Source organism: Antechinus flavipes, chromosome 4, assembly GCF_016432865.1.
Source record: "Antechinus flavipes isolate AdamAnt ecotype Samford, QLD, Australia chromosome 4, AdamAnt_v2, whole genome shotgun sequence".
Classification (NCBI taxonomy): Eukaryota; Metazoa; Chordata; class Mammalia; order Dasyuromorphia; family Dasyuridae; genus Antechinus; species Antechinus flavipes.
Genome location: NC_067401.1, coordinates 237,700,814 through 237,718,975, shown reverse-complemented (window position 1 = coordinate 237,718,975; position 18,162 = coordinate 237,700,814). Strand labels below are relative to the sequence as shown.

Here is an 18,162-nt window from a genome sequence, read left to right as displayed (position 1 = left end):
AGATAGAACCTTCATTAACAGAAGCCCTTTGGAGGGAATCTTCAATAATTTTTAAGAATGTAAAGGTCCTGAAACCAAAAGAATTGAGAACTATTGGTTTAATATTAGTATAGCAGCTGCTGCCATATGTAAGTTGCAAGAGGTTATACAACTAGTTAATGGCAGACTGAAGTCTCTAGAACACCATGGATAGAGAGCTAGCTGCACCTGGAGTCAGGAACATCTGAGTTCAAATATAGCCTTAAGCATTTATTAGCTATGTGATCCTTGGCAAGTCTCATAATCCTTATTGCTTCAGGTTCCTCATCTAAAAAATGAACTGGAGAAGAAAATGGCAAATCATTCTAGTATCTTTGCTAAAAATAAAAACAACCTCTCCCCACCAAAAAACAATCTGAATGGGGTAAGAAAGAGTAGGACATAATTGAACAACAAGTCACTTAATCCTTAGGCAAAGTTTTTTTTTTTAGATCATTTGTATGAAATTAAGAATTAGTGGTCTAAAATTATGACCACTTATATTAGTATCATGAATACAATGATAATAGTAGCAGCAGATAATTTATGTGAATTTAAAGTTTTCAAAATACTTTAGATTCATCATCACATTTGACTTCCATAACAACCTCACAAAGAAGGAAGCACATTATTTTTTATCCTATTTTACAGATAAGGAAACTGATGTTCAGAGAGTTGAATTAACTTGCTTAAGATCTCACAATTAATAAATAAGAGAATTGGAATTAGGCTAATTCCTAATGTGGCTTATGAGAGCTAATTGTTAAGTTTTCAGTATGAGCATTTATATCTTAGAAACACACAAAATTACATTAGAGCTTGATTTATCCCTTTATCTAGGTTTAAGAAAGTGTTAATAAAGCAGATTAATTTAAGTGTGAGTTATATACATTCTCCTTCTCCCCTAGTTGATGATGAAAACACTTATTAGTATACTCCCGGCTGGACCAAATCTAGGATTTCTCTGTGAAAAACCAAAGCTCATTATATCAAGAGCTTCTTCTCTATCATATAGAGCCATCCAAAATCATATTTACATCCATTGGGGTTAAATTTTGGGGTATCAGATTAAAATGGATATATTTTCAATTGAAATTCATTCTGGATTTCAGAATCCAATGAAATCACAGTGTATTTACTCAGCACACTTTATATGTGAATCCTCTTTGCTATAAAGTACAAAACTATGGATAAAGAACACTTTACATATGCCAAAGTAAAATATATAAAATGTCAACTCTTATACTAAGCATTTCATAATTGTTATAGTAACATCATATGAATATTTAGAATTTGCAAACTCTATAAGGGCAGAGACTGTATTACATCTTCACAGCACTAGCATAGTACATAGTATTAGAATTGAATAACTCTAGGGTCAAGACTGAAAGGCAGAAAGTCACATTAGACCAGAGAGAATAAGGAAAAAGAACAACCTAGAACAGATATAATTTCAATGAGTTTGCAATGAGAATAAAGAAGTTTAGGAAAAATCAGGAAGAAAGAGATAGAAAGTCAACAAATTATGATCAGAGAAATGACTTTGAGAGATCAACATTTTAACAGTTTTAGGTGATAATAAGATTTAAGGAGTAACTATACCTTTGAGTGGGTTAGGTAGAGTGGGAAACATTTGAAATAATCATAAAATGGAAATGATTCAAGTTTTTGTTAGTAACTTGTTGTGACAGAACAGGAAGAAGGAAATCACATGCCATGCGTAAATTCTGATTTCAAAACCAGTTAAAACATAATGCCAATTAGAATTTTCTGAGTGAATATAATAACTCAAGTGATGAATGAGATATGAAAAACACTGGCATGAGACAGGCTGCCTGCAAAGACTTACCTATTTCTCATTTGAGGCTAATTTTTTTTCACGATGAAGGTAATATTATTACTATAATATAGTATTCACAATACCATTAATGTTTACTGGTTTTATCAATAGCTATAAAAATCAAGCAGAATTTCCTTCCTAATTTACCCTTGATTTGGACATAGAAATGCCCTATCCAAAAGAATTGGTTTTTCTATATTTCTGTGTTCAGATCTAGATTCATTTTATTAGCTTGAGAGATGGAACTCATTCATTATCTTGCTCTTGTTCCATGGAAATTATTAGATTAGAAAGGACTCATTGATTTCCTTGCTTGCTTTAAGCATTTGATGAGTTTTGTGGGTCTTTATGTACCACATCATTTCTTCTCTATTTTGTGCCACAAGTTGTCATTTGTTTAAACATTTGCTTCTATATCCCCAATATTTAGGGTGATCCTGGAAGAAGAGGACCACCTGGCCCTCCAGGTCCCCCAGGACCAAGTGTAAGTGCTCTTAACCTTGTGATCTTTCTGTGGTCCATAGAGTCAAACTTGACAAATATAGTTATAGAGCAAATAAAGGAATGAGTGTAAACATAAAGTATCATTATTATCCCTTATCTATAACTATCATCATTTCCCAATGTGCCTATTTTCATCTCTTATTAAAGGCATGAATTCTTTAAATACAGAAAATATGTGGAAAAATAATGTTTTGCGGAATAAGAAATTTTAAAAATAAGATCAAGATAGGATTGGATGGGATTTATTTGTCTTTAGGGAAGCGTCCTTCCTATAAACTTGTGGGGAGAAATCCCTCAAAATATGAAAAAACAATTATAGCGCCCCCTTAAAAGATTAATACAATTATTAGGAGATTTTGGATTTTCTAGGATATTCCTAAATATTTCATATTGCGATGAATTGTTAATTGTACAATATCTTCATTTATTTTCTTGGCAGATGCCTCTCTGCCACCATTTCGCCACAGATATTTGAACTAATTATATTTATTTTACTTGAAAAGTTATGATCCTGAATATTCTGTAACTTGTTTTCTTTTTATTTGCTTAGGGAACAATTGGACTTCATGATGGAGATCCACTGGTAAGATGTTAGTTTTTATGAATAAAATTGTGTCAGTCAAAAACAATATGTTCCTTTTTTAGGAAGCAGACTTTCATCTGATATCTGGATGAACAAATAATTTGTATCCAAGCATTTTCCTAGTGGATAATACAGGATTTAATTGGTTCTTTTTCCATGCATGAAATTATTCCATTCTTGTTCTATGGCCCTTTGGAACTGACCAATGTTTATTATTTATTTCATTTCCCTTATTTCAGAGGTGAACTATTTTATATTTAGGTATTTTTGTGTCTGGACCTATGTTTTCATTAATCTAGGGAATTGGTGGTGTGGAAACTGCCTTTATTGATATGACTCAGCCAATCTTTTGTAACATAGTATTAAATTGCTTGGATAGCAATTAAGTAACTTGATCATAAATTCATATAGCTTATATATATTTATTATTATAGCTTTTTATTTACAAGTTATATGCGTAGGTAATTTTACAGCATTGACAATTGCCAAACCTTTCGTTCCAATTTTTCCCTTCCTTCCCCCCATCCGCTCCCCTTGATGGTAGGTTGACCAATACATGTTAAGTATGTTAAAGTACAATACAATATATAGCTTATATATTTTAGTGGCAGAGCTTGAACCCAGGTTTTTGGCTCCAAGTCCATTTTCCCATCTATTATATTTTGCTTTAGGTTCATTTTTGCTTCTGGGCTTTTGAAGTCATTAATTTAGAGAACTCCTTATGAGCAAATTGCTTCCAATAAGGCACATCTATCCTGCAAATTATAATCTTAGAGGGTCTCTCAGTAAAGTGGTCTCCAGAATTGGGGCATCAGCCGTTTAGGGCATCATGGCATAATCTTTGGGCTGAATGTGATCAACCAGTCAGAGAGTAGGAAAGATGGATTGCATCTCAACATCCCTGTGATAGCCATTCATGATGATTGTCTTTAACATAATTACATGTATCCTTATGTTTGGTGACCCAAATTCCCCTACTTTGCCTTCTGACTTTACTTTGTGAGCTCCTAATCTCTCCTTTACTGTACTAAACTAAACTCAACTAAACTATAGATGCCTCAAAGCAATTATAATCTACATTCTATATAGATATAAATATAATAGATATAAAAATAGATATTAATATAATCTAATCACTATCTAGACACCTATTGCTACAATTCCATTGGGAAAGTAGGATTTTCCTACCTACCTATTTCAATTCTAAAATACCCTCTGTCCCCTAGAACAGCTCCCTGCTGGACTATATGCCTTTTTGGGAATATGCTGAGGGTAATCAACTCAAACTAAGATCTCTTTCTCATTCTTATTTTCATTTTGAGTCAGATAATGAGGACATCTATATAATTTATAAATAAATATAAATGTATTGTGAGTATGTGTTCATTTTTTTTTCTGTTGGGTTTTAAGTTTGGAGGCCATTAACCCAGGATGCTGAGATATGAGACCTAGGCCTCTAGGTCTAAGTCTTTAGTTACTATACCATTTTTTTGCCTCTCATTTAATGTACTAATGATTAATATTAGTGAAATAGGCTACTGAATTAATGAAATGAAATTTTGAAAGAAGATATTTTGAATACATATTTAATTTAATTTGCTTGGTGTGCCAATTGAAACTTCTTAATATTTTTATTTATTAGCCTATTTGGTTTTAAAATATTACTTTTCCTCTGCTAACTCTATGTGATTATTTTTCTAGTGTCCCAATTCCTGTCCACCTGGTCGTTCGGGATATCCAGGTCTACCAGGCATGAGGGTAAGGGAATTTATTATTATATTTATTAGAATTGATCTATTGGGGTGAGAGAGGAAGGGAAATATTTTGGGTTCTGTTCTTTCATGTAGAGAGCAACAGTATTCTCAAAATCTTCTCTCTTACTATGTCTCTTTTTCTTTTGGATGAGTATACAATCTCCTAAAAGGGAGTTTGTTAGACAAATCTCAAATGACTCTGTGATGGTATAAATTGCTCTCTCCTCTCCCTATCTCTGAGCTTAGCTTAATTTAGATCTACCCCTAAGAGAGACACAGAGAAGGCCTTTGTTCCAATCTGAAGAGTTATGGGAAAAAATAATTGATTTACCAGTAAAGATCCCCTTGGATTCTGATGGCCTTAACCTAAAAAAACACTGCTGAAGAGTTCTCGAGAACTGGGAATTATTCGATTAGACAGGATGAAGACTTTTGGCCATGGAATGAGATGGGCTTTTGGAAGCCAAGAGCAAGATAAACTGCCTGGGTTTCCATCCAAAGAGCATATACCAAAAGAAACTACTAATCAACTGAAGCTACTTTTCAAAGCTCTTTTTGCCACCCAATTCCAATTTCCCTTATGGGAATCATTAGACAGATCACGTCAGGTACAGAGATAGTTGATAGGATCAAATAGCTGTTCAGTAACCTTGCCTGTGACTATCTCTTAAGAAAGGGCTTTGTGTGTGGGAGGGAGCCGGGTTTCATAAACTTTCACATTAATTTGGAGATTTGGGGTGGGTAGCTGAGTCAAGACTGCCATCTCCTGGCTTTTGTGTTGACTGAGGTAGCAGTCTTTATGTCTAGTTCATTTTAAAGTGAGAAAAATAGTCTTAGAGAATAGGGAGCAGCCATAGTTGACTGAAACATTGGATAATGTGAGATCTTTCTACCCATAATATATGAAGATTAAAAGGGTATTTTAAGCAATAACTTTCTTTTCTTGAGTTTAACAATTCTTTTTCCAGTAGCATATTGCTATGGATTTGGGGAAGCCAAATCTTTTTTTTTTTTTTTAAGGGCAACCTCTAGAGAAAGATAAGAACTGAAATGATAAATTTTTTTCATGTTTGGTAGGGTCACAAAGGAGCAAAGGGAGAAATTGGGGAACCAGGAAGACAAGGTCATAAGGTAAGAAAAATAAATATTTAGTTGGAAAATTGGCACTGAAAAGTAGTGATTAATACCAGTATTACTATTACTAAAGCATAAAATGTTTCAACTTTCCTCCCTAAATGCAAAGTTCTTAAGGGCATATACTGACAGTCTTGACCTGCCTTGATTTATTTAAAGTAAATCATTTACAAGAAACAAGTGCAGTTTTTAATGCATTCATTTAGGTATTTTCTTTCTTTTCATTACTGTCTTCTTTTTTCCTTCCCAAGTGAATCACATTCTTGTTGGGTTTCCTTCCTGGACACATCTACTATTTCATCATTATTTAGTTAAATGCTTTATTCCTTTAAACACTCATTTTATTTCAGGTATGCAAACCATTGATGGCATCAACCAATAGAGTTTCACAATAGGTTTTGATCATTAGGGTTCCTCAGCTCTGGGTCAGAATTGTTTTTGTCTCTAAAGCTTTTTATTTTCTGTCTCTAAAGCTTAGAGTTAGGGGGAGATTTCCAGACAGTTTGGTGGTGGCATAAATGATGCAACTTTATTAACTTAATAGCAAGATGGCCACCTCATGAAATCCATTACTATAAATTGCATCTGATGTTTTCCATCAGAAGAGTCAAGGTGAAAATGAGAGTGAATTAAAAAAAAAAACAACCATAACCTCTAACTGCATTTTTCAATCTGCAAACATTTTCAATACCAATGCTAGTTGAATAGTGCTTGGCTTTCTATTTCCTTGGCTTCTGTGGAGATGATATAATAATAACTTATTTGGGTAATACGTTATGGTTTACAAAGGCTTTTCCTTAGCCCAACTCTATCACTACGAGGTATGGAGAAATGGGGTAAAATGAATTGAGAATTGCCATTATTACTGAAAGAACTGAGATTTAGTGACCTATTGATAAGTGCCATAAAAACTCAGCTGCCTCACATCCACATGACTTACTCTAAATCTAGGGCATTCAAACTTAATTCAGGTCAAACTAGGTTTATTTCACATAAGAGGAAAAAAAGGAGGAATTTTTCTTATTGTGGAATATTAATAATGCTAATGAAGATGATGATGATATCAGCTTACATTGTTATAATGATTTAAGGTTTGCAAAGTCCTTTATATTCATTATTAAAATCAACCTTTATAATAACTATGAAGTTACTACATTCATTGCCACATATTACAGATGAGGAGACTGAAGCTCTGAGTGGTTCAATGATAGCAAGCAAAATTCTAACTCAGGTCTTCCTGACTCTAGCTCCATCACTCTAGTTACCCATCTTAAATGAAATACACATTCTGAAAACCTTGATGAACTATATAAATGCTTGGTATTATATCATACTATGGCAGAGTTCAAATTAGAATTTTGATGAACATTGCTAAAGCCTCATGTTTTTGTAGTCCCTATATAGCTGAACCATTTTACTCATCTGTAATACAACAGCTGTATATAACTAGTGTCAGATTGGGAAATGGATGCCTAGAAAGAAGAGCTTTTGGTTGCACAATCAGGAAGTTTGAATATCTATTGAAATCTCATAAGAACTTTATTATCATTTTTGATTTTTGTTCTTTCCTAGTTAGCTCATAATCCCTAAAATAAAGTTGACTGGAACCACAAAGAAGATTCACTTTCCTTATATCATGTTTCTTCTCTACATGTTAATCTTGTTTCAGATATTGTGTAACCCTGAGGAATTATACATTTTTTTTCCTGTTGACTTTTATTATATTTGGAGAGATGATGTTACCACAGAAAAGTTTTAGTTTTATGTTACTTATGTGCAATTACTTCTTCCATAAAACTTCCTTAGGAAGTTTAAAAATATCTATTTAATTGGGATGACCTTGTGCAGATTCAGTGGGAATTTCTGAAGAAATTGTCAAGAATAAAAAAACCATTGTGAGTTCTAGGGAAACAAAGATAAATACAAAACAGTTCCTAATCTCAATGAAACATACATTTATTTAAATATGCCGTAGAGATAATTCCTTTTCCCTTTGAAATTTTTGTTGACTTCACAAAATTTGTCATTTTAAGTAGAAGTACTATTGTATTTCTAGTGATTAATTGAATTTCTCACTTGAAACAGTATACAAAGATGTCTTACACAATTTCAGTACATATAAGCAGTCATTTATTGAATAGCAACGGATTTACTCTATCTTTACATGCACTTACACTCAACAAGTGCTTAAGGACCCTAAGGATTAAGTAATTGATGAGAAAGAGCTTCCAAAGCTCTTATTTGAAGTTAATGTTTGTATTGTTGACAGAGCTCAGAAGGAATGCAGAATATTGCTGTGTAGGCCTTGTGGGAGACATTAGATATGCAAATTGACCTTTTATCAAATGCATAAATCTAAGCATTTGCCAAGTGAAGATGCTTAAAGCCGGTTTATTTGTAAGGAACAGTTTTATCTGAATTTTATTGGGTTGATGTACCTTCAGTGTTTGAACTGCCCCATTGAGGATCATACCTCAGACCTACTGGCAAAGGTGACCTGAAAATTGCCAATAAGGAGCTATTTTAATTTGCCATTAAAATAGGATTATTTTTTTTTTTGGGGGGGGGTAGTACTGTGATTTTGTTGGTATAGGGACATTCTGGTGCATTCACTTACTTTATGATCTGTGTTCCCATATTTAATAATAATAATGATTACAATAATGATATAGCATTTAATTAGTGCTTTGAGGATCAAATGAAATAACATATATAGAGTGTTTATTTTGTGATCTTCAATCTCCTAGTTTTATTGATGACACAGAGACTTTGGGATTTTCCCCGGTTCACAGTGGAGGGAGTAAGAAATATAGCTTATATTTGAATTCAAATTTTCTGACCCTACCTCCACTTTACCACCCTTTTCTTCTTTTAATTAGATTTAGATTAGATAACATCCAGATTTTTGTATTTATGCAAATAAATACAGTACTGTCCTAGGGGTTAAACATCTGAATTGATATCTAAAATCATGAAAAATAAACTGAGGAATAAAAATATACTAAAAACAAACTGCAAATTACCTTATTTTGATTCTTCTCTCCATCCCCCACATTAAGTCTCTAGAAAGGTAATTAATTAGAGGTATGCAAACAACTGTTGCTCATTCATGTGTGTACTATCAATTTAGGGAATTATTTCTAACAATTCCTATGTACCAGACTGATATCCTCTGCAACTATCTGAATTGCCTCCTTCTACTATCAGTTATTGGTATTTAGGGAATGCAGTCTTAACATAATTAGGGAGGTAAATCATCTGCAAAAAATCTTATAATACACTCTTACACCAAATATAACTGATTTTTGCATTTTACACTGCTTTAGGTTATCTGAATCACTTGTTCCTCTCCATTAACGCTGATAGTTGGAATTGACTGTCACTTCATTTGCAGAAATTTCTAACTATCACTGCTAGACTTTGAGAGAAATGAAGGTGGATTATTCTTAACATGGAACAAAGGGACAATGAAAATAGAAATGAAGTTGAATTTCCTAAAGCATCTTTTAGGAAAAGCTATTAAAAGGAAAGAAGCTCTTGTCAAATTGTGTCACTTTGTGGATTATTGCTAAGGAGAATGCAAAAGTTCAAGCTGTCTGAGTTTATATTCTATAGAGAATTCATTTGGAAAAGATTAATCACATGAAATTATTTGGTTGAATATGATTCCCTGTAGCTCCATGGAGAATAAAAAATAACATTTTCATTGGCAAGCCTTGGGCTCTTTGGTAGAATATTCTTATGTTAATATTTTATCGTCAGAATATTTTAAACTACAGACTAGCAAACTTTAAAATGTCAAATTAGGCTAGAATGGGGATATTAATATGTTTGTTTTGCTTGACATTTTTCAGTTTTTACTGTTTTTTAAATTTTTAATTTTTTAGGGAGAAGAAGGTGATCAGGGAGAACTTGGAGAAGTGGGAGCTCAAGGACCACCGGTAAGGAATTCTTTAAACAATTAATCAATCAACTAGCCTCTTTTAATGTACCAGAAAATATGCTAGGCAGTGGAAATACAAAGACAAAATTGCACTTCTTGAGGAACTTATATTGTATTAGGTAAGACATGTACATATAAATAGTGCATACAAAGTATATGCAAGATAATTTTAGGGAAGGACTCTAGGGGAATCAGGAAAGGCTTTATGTAGAAGGAGAAACTTGAACTGAACTTTCAAGGAAACTAAGTATTTTAAGAGGTGAGGTGAGAGGGGATACATTCTAGGTATGTAGAAAGGCTACAGCAAAGGTATGAAGGTGGAAGATAGAATGTTCTGGGTGATAAAGAACAAAAAACAAGTCATTGAAGTGATTTAATATGCATAAGTCTTTTATAATATTAATTTGTATTATAATATTACAGATTAAGATTTTGGCAATTTCCTTCTTTTGGAGAGATAGAACTCTAATATATAGCCAAATACTTTTTTTGGGATTATGTATTATAATTTATTTTAAAATTTTGTTTTTTATTTTTCAAATAACTAGTATTATAAATTTAATCTATCTCTCTCATTATCCCCAATAAGCAAATTAAAAAAAAACCTTCAAAATAAATTTCTCAGTATTATACATATAGTCTAGCAAAACAGGTTTTCTCATTAGCCATGTCCAAAAATATATATGTCTATGTTTTAAGTTCATCACTTTTCTGTCAGGAAGTGAGTGGCATTTTTCAGCTTCATTATTTTGGATTTATTGTCTATCATTGTGTTGATCAGAGTTCTGCAGTCTTGCAAAGTTGCTTTTCTTCACATAAATTGTTCTTTTTTTTTGCTTATTTTGCTTTGTAGCTCTTCATGAGAGTTTCAGTTTAATTTGAAGTTGTCCATTCCAATATTTTTTATCTCATTATAATAGTCTACTATATCTATATATCATAATTTGTTTAGCCATTTCCCATTGGAAAAATGGCCTTTTATGTTCTAGTTTTTGACTAACATGAAAAGGATTGCTACAATGTTTTGTACATGCAGATTTTTCTTCTCTTTGATTTTTTGGGGGGTAAAATAGTATCTACCACTATTCAGTGATATGGTTAAGTGTAAAATTATGCACAATTTAATAACTTTCTGGGCATAGTTTCAAGTTGCATTCCAGAAGGGCTTGACTAATTCACAGTTCCATCTGTTTGTTGTCCCACATTCCCTTCAACATTTGTCATTTCCCTTTTCTGCTCTCCTTGCCAGTCTGATGAGTATGGATAGAAAGTTGTTTTATTTTGCATTTTTCTATTCCATATGATTGTTGATAGTTTGGATTTCTTACTGTGAAAGAAATTTGAACTTCCTTTGAACTGCTTATTAATAACCTTTGACTATTTTATCTTTTGGGGAATGGCTTTTAGTATTTTAAATCTGAATCAGTTCCTTATATACCTTAGGAATTAGAGAAATTAATTCCAAAGATGTTCCCCTCAGGTTTCTATTTCACTTTTAATTTTTATTATGATCAAAATAGCCAATTTCATCTTGTGTAATTCTCTTATTTGTTTAGTTATGAACTATTTCCCCATCCATAGATTTGAAAGGTAATTTCTTTCTCATTCCTCCAAAATGTTTGTAATGTGACTTTTACTGTCAAAGTTATGTCTCCCTTTGGAGCACTATTAATTATGATCACATAAAATCTAAAAAAGAGAAAGAAACAAAAAAGAAAAGAAAAAGAAAGAGACAAAATGGTGGAGAGAAGGCAAGAAATTGCCTGAATTACCCTGTTTCCCTTAGAAACAATGTTAAGCCAAGTCTCTAAAAGAATTCTAGTGTGACAGAATCCACAAAAAGACAAAGTGAAACAATTTTCCAGGCTTAGAAAGGACTTCAGGAAAGGTCTGTCTTATTTAAATAAAAGGAGAGTACAGCTCAGTGCAAGCAGTGTCCAGCTAAGGCTGCGGGAGGCTCTTAGCCACAGCAAAGTTCAGCAATAGAAGCTTTGCAGTTATGGCTCAGCAGGCAGAGCAAACTGCCAGTCCTGGACACCCAGAAACAATAGGTACAACTAGGCTGGGCCACCCCAGCACAGTGGGTAAGCTGTCAGTCTCAGAAGCCTGACATAGCAAGTCAGTGACAAGCTACCTTGTTCCCATGTAAAAAGTTTGGGACAGTGCCGCCCCTCCCCCCACTCCCCCCCTACTCCATACCCCAGCAACAGAGGTCAATTTGAAAAAATAAGCAAAAAAACAAACAAACAGCCCTGATCCTACACAGTTACTATGACAACAGGGAAGATCAAAACACAAACTCAGAAAAGGATAACAATGTCAAAATGACTATATTTAAAACCTCAAAGGGAAAATGTGAATTGATTCCAAGCCTAAAACGTCTACTTGGAAAGTAGAAAAAATGATATTTATGTAAGGGAATTATGGAAAAAAGTTAATTTGGAAAAGAAAGCACAAAAATTGATTGATGCATCTTTTAATCTCATGATACAATTAAAAAACTATATATAGTAAGGGGCCAAAGCTATATTCAGGGAAATTTTATATTTCTAAATGCTTACATGGATAAAATAGAGAAAGAGCAGATCACTGAATTGGGGATGCAATTTAAAAAGCTAGAAAAATAACAAATTAAAAATCTCCACTTACACACCAAATTAGAAATAATAAAGAACAAAGAATGAAAAAATAGAAGAGAATGTGAGACATTTCATAAGAAAAATAATAGATCTGGAGAACAGATCCAGGAAAGAAAAAATAAAGATAATTGGACTACCAAAACTGATGATCAAAAAAAGAATCTTGCCACAATAATACAAGAAATAATTAAAGAAAATTGCTTGCAGGAATAGGAAAGGAAAGTAGAAATAGGAAAAAAATCTACTGATCACCACCTCAAAGAGTTTCTATAAAGAAAATATATAGAAACATCATTGCTAAAATTTGAACCCCAATTCCTCTTCCCTGATGAAAGAAAATTTTACAGGCAACAACAACAACAACTTAGTTCAAAATGCTGAAGCCACAATTAGAATCATACAAGACCTATCAGTGACTACAATAAAAGCCACAGGGCTTGGAATATCTTATGTTGACAATCAAAAGAATTAGGCTTGTGGTCAAAAATATTATATCCAGAAAGATTAAGTATAACACTGAATAAAAAAAGGAACGTTAACTGAACTGTCAGATTTTTGGAATTTTGTTGCAAACAAACCTGAAGTCAATAAAAATTTGACATATAAGTACTGACATCAAAGATTAATTTCACAGATTCAGTAAGGTCTAACTTTTTATGTTTTATATATGGAAATGTAAACCATATAAGATTGTCATTCAATTAGGTAGTCCAAAAGAAAGATTGGGATACATCTGAGTATGATGTGATACTGAAAAGCAAAACTATGTTAAGAAAAGGTAAAAACAGTAATTATGCAATATGAATGAGGTATGAGAGTGAGGAATTAGATGGGAGAGCAGGACTGGTAGAGCTGAAATCCCACTCATCAGGAATGGGTTAAAGGGGGAACAATATTACACACACACACACACACACACACACACACACACACACACACACGTAGAAGTGTATAACAACTTCCAAAATCTATAAAGAAATAAGAGGGGGGAGAGAATAGGAAAAGGTAGGCATAGAAGAGTCTTTATGAGTGGTATTAGGTGTGTTGATTAATGGGAAAGGGATAAATAAGGAAAGGAAAGGTGCAAGGAGTAGATAGGGGAAGAATTCTTGGGGTGGGAGTGGGAGGGAAGTCAAATAATAGCAAGGCAAACTAGCAAATAAAAGTAAAATAGAAGAGTTAGAGGAAACAAGAAACAACCCATATATCTGTATGTGTGTATATATGTATATGTATGAATATCTATATATGTGTTTATATATGTATATTAAAACATAAACATACCTGTACTTAACTTTAGCCTGTTGGGGGTGGACAAAGTGGGAAAAAGGAGTACAGTTAAAAAGTGCATAGCAGAGAACAAAAGAAAACTTATTAGAAAGCAAAGAAAAGATGGACAATTCTGAAGTTCTTGAAATGGAAATTTATCATTATATATGTTGAATCCCCTCATGTTCTGCTGTGCTCATGACAATGGTTTTTTCCCTTTTTCTAATTAAAGTTTTAAATTAAAAAAGAATGAAAATGCTATGCATATTTAGAGAAAGAACTATAGAGTCAGAATGCAGATCGAAGCATATTATTTTCTTTATTTTGGTGGCTTTTCCTTTTTGTTCTGTTTCTTCTTTCATAACATGACTATTGTGAAAATATATTTGTGTGATGGAACATATATAATGTATATCAGATTGCTTGCTTTCTTGGGGAGGGGATGAAGGGGAGGGAAAAATGTGAAACTCAAAATCTTACAAAAAATGAATGTTGAAAACTATCTTTATATGTAATTTAAAAAATAAAATGCTATTTATCCCCCCAAAATCTTTAAAAAAAACACCAGATTTAAGGTTTAAATATCCAAAAGATTACCCATAGAGCAAAGGAAAGTGTTCTGTATATATTCCATGTTCAAAAGACTAGCCACTTGTTCATTGGCAATTACATGCCTCTTGAATATGGAGTAGGTAGGATCAGACTGATTAGTTTTTTTTTTTAAACCTAGCATATTATCATTCTAATTAGAACATTCTTAATTGCTGGCAATCATGTCTTTTAATAAAAAGACATTCCCTTGTGTTTTAGTAGTTTACTGCTTTAATATGCATAGTTAATTAATTTGAAATAACAGTGTTCCTCTTTTCAAAGCATTATGTTATGCCAGACTGTTCCATTTGGGGGGAGTACTAGATGAAGATGGAGTTAACACACTCTGCTTTTCTTGTTGGAATAAACAATGATAATTATAGGAGCAATAATTTCCAAATATTCACTGAACATGGCAGTACATTAAACATTATAGGAGAGACAGGAAACAAACATTGTTTTTATTTATAAAGGTCGGAAGCCCAAACATATGAAGTTGGAAAAAGATGGGTCACTTGTTCAACTTCTTCACTCTACTCATATGAACTAATTCAGGGAGCTCTTCTAATTGGATCTGCCAAAGAACATGCTAGAGAGCAAGCTAGAGGAAATTGAATAGTGAATGAAAGAGTAAAAAGTTGCTTCTACTCTGCCTTTCTTTTTAGATTAAGAATATACCAAAAATCTCAGTGAAATGTTAAGCTGATAAATTTTATTAAAAATTATTAAAGTTTAAAAATGCCCAGACCTCCAGAGGAACCTTGTATATTGGTGTTTAACAGAATATATTTGTTGAAGATGTCATAATAATGCCATTTGGTCCTCTTTGAGAATGAAGGATAATTACCACCAACTAACCATTTTTTAAAGGAAACATGTTGCTTTAACTCTAGTGATGTTTTTAAACTGGATCAGTCATTTTGTTGGTTTAGGGAACTCCCCAGTGAACAAACTTCTTTAATCCATGCAGTTGTCATTTACTCTGCAATATATAATCTTAGAGAGTGATTACAGACAACTGAGGCAAATTGGATTGATTTAATGAAACAATATTTGTTAAATGTTACACAGATAAGAAAAATGATACTTAGAAAAAGAAAGTGACTTCCCTAGAGTTATATAGATGAGAAGCATCCAGGATTCAAACCCAGGTCCCCTGGCACAAATCTAATGTTCTTTTAACTATTACCAGCTTCCTCTAATTTGACTTTTGGGAAATGTGTTTCATTGGCTGCCTTTGGTTTCCTAATTCAGAATACCTCAAGATTGCTTGAATGGAGAACTATTTTTTCCTATGCAGATGTAAACATGGTGCCTGGGGGTATATAGGATGTAATCCATTCTCTGTTGGAACACTTGACACTTTTTTAGGAACAACCCAAACTTCCACTTCTTCCCTATTTCTTGAATATATCTCATAACACATATGCACACACATATATCTACCCAGCCACATATCAATATGTTAATAAGGGAGTCATGAGATATTTGTCTCAAGCATTCTGTGTTGAAACTTGAAATCTATATTCCTCAAAGAAACTGTATGTGAAATGGCAATTATCTATAATATTTTCTATTATGGATAATATATATTTCATTATAGAACTTGTAGTATTGGTCTTCCAGCACATTAGTATGGTTACTGAAGCCAGATGTATTGGTCAGGTATAACAGTTTTTTTTTTCCCCCAATGAGAAAACTTATTTACATTCCAAACAACTTAGATGTCAAAGAACTCTTAGAAGTCTGAGAACTTTGTATTAGAAGATAAGCCTTTTATCAATTTGGGCCTGAGCATATAAGTTTTGATATGTTTATGAAAAAAAATCAGTCTCAGCTTTGATTGTTAGTAATTGTGCCAGTTCTAGCTTTGTATGGAAGTTTTTGTAATATTTGAAATCATTTTTACTTTTCAAGGCTAAGAAAGCCTTTGTGATTTAATTTTTTTTAACTAGGGATATCATCATTTACAAATATTCATTTTGGTTATAAAAATATTCTGTTTTTCTAATGTTTCAGTTCTGACTGTCTTCTAGTTCAGTACAAGCCATTCATTTTTGCCATCTAAATTTAAAAGTTTTTCTCTTATAGAGGGATATAGTTTTTAAACTGCTCGCCAGCACAAAGCCTACTCCAAAGAAAAAATGAAGCAATAACATTTTTTTAAAAAATGTATTTCAGTTAAAATTTATTTTTTTATTCTTTTTCTTTCTTTTCTTAATTTTTAGGGTCCTCAAGGCTTAAGAGGAATAACCGGTATAGTTGGGGCCAAAGGAGACAAAGTAAGATCAAAATTATTTTATTTTTAAAACATTAAATGATTTATTAGAAATGTAATGATGAAGAACCATAAAATTGATTACCTTTTTGTAACAAATTTATACTTTTGCATTAACTAATTTAAATGTATAAAATATCTGATAACTTTAAGTCATTCTAAGTTAGGATTCTTCATTCATAATCATTGTTCCTCATATTTAGCATGCATTCTGTTTTTCTCTTTATAATTCCTTTATTAATTCACCAAGGTCTGTCCAATTCCCTTTATCTTTATTATATTTGTTGGTATTAATTGCATTATGACAGTCTATTGCTTGGATGTGCCATGATTTATTCAACTTTTTCTTTATTATTAGACACTTCAGTTGCTTAAGATCATTGTATTGATAGAATCATTCAAAACACTTTAGTAGCCTATTCACACTATTCTGTTTTTAGTTTCGGAAACTTATAAAGATCATGAATACTTAATTTTAATTACTGATTTTAAAAATGAAATGATTTTATTTAAATAGCTATTTAAACAAATATTATTTAATAATGGTAAAATAAGGTGGGGTGTCCAACTCATGTATATGAATTACACATTCATGAAGTATCCTATGTTCTGAAACCAGTTCTTCTTTAATCCTTTCTTTTCCTTTCTTTTCCTACTCTGTCCCCTATTATTCAAAACACATCAAGTTTTCTCATTTATGAAGGATGTGAACTTAACCTTCCTATGTATCCTTCCATTTTTACATAGTTTCCTAATCCTATTTGGAGTTTTAAATTGCTTCTATAAAGGCCTCTCCTTTTTGGATCCTAATCATCTCTTAAAATAAATGATCTTTCACTGAGAAAATTAATTAGTATTAGGAATATGGATTCTCAGAGATGTAGGGATCTTGGAAATCATTAAATTCTACCCTTTTATTTTATTGGAGAGGAAAGACTGAAGACCAGAATACCTTGCCTTAAACTTCAAGGCTAGTTAGCAGCAAAGCAGTTTTTCCTGACATGATTTTTGAGAATTTCTTCCACTTGATATTTTTTGAACAAAAATAAGTTTTTTGCTTTAGTTTTTATCAAATTGTTCTTCAAACATGTTCTTTTTCTGAATTCTGATATAAAAAGTATCTTTCTGTGGTCAGAGTTCTTCTGTAATGTTTAATTCAATTAAACTTACCAAGCATTTATTAAGCATCTACTATGGGTCAGATGCTGTGCTAAGTGTTGAGGTTACAAAGACAGACCTGAGTACTCCTTGTCATTGAGGAACTTACATTCTATAATCATTACATAAAACTAATGATGAATAACAAGGTATATTTTGTTATTCCTGGGTCATTCTTCACCTAAGAGAATGCTGAGTAACCTCTTGCTTTTTCCTAATTCTTAAGGATCAGTGTATTTTATGATTCTTTAGCTGCCTCAAATTCAAATGGTCTGTAACTGGTTTTGAATCTTAGTGAAAGTGTTGTGAATTCTAAATGCTCACTGTTGCCTCTTCTGTTTTGTTGTCTTACTTCAATATCTGTCTATTCTTTTGTCTCTTTTTATATTTTTTCATCAACCTTGACCAGTTTTGTCTATTACATTAGTTTTTCTTTATTTGTATTATGTAA

General features: G+C 32.4%; 1 protein-coding gene across 1 annotated transcript in view; it reads left to right on the top strand.

The window, feature by feature from the left end:
• COL9A1 (collagen type IX alpha 1 chain) overlaps nucleotides 1–18,162 on the top strand; it is a 126,357-nt gene that overhangs the window by 52,414 nt on the left and 55,781 nt on the right. The window contains exons 15-20 of the mRNA XM_051996710.1: nucleotides 2,289–2,342; nucleotides 2,913–2,945; nucleotides 4,647–4,703; nucleotides 5,777–5,830; nucleotides 9,721–9,774; nucleotides 16,504–16,557. Coding sequence (XP_051852670.1) covers nucleotides 2,289–2,342; nucleotides 2,913–2,945; nucleotides 4,647–4,703; nucleotides 5,777–5,830; nucleotides 9,721–9,774; nucleotides 16,504–16,557 — 306 coding nt within the window. The remainder of the gene's footprint in view (nucleotides 1–2,288; nucleotides 2,343–2,912; nucleotides 2,946–4,646; nucleotides 4,704–5,776; nucleotides 5,831–9,720; nucleotides 9,775–16,503; nucleotides 16,558–18,162) is intronic.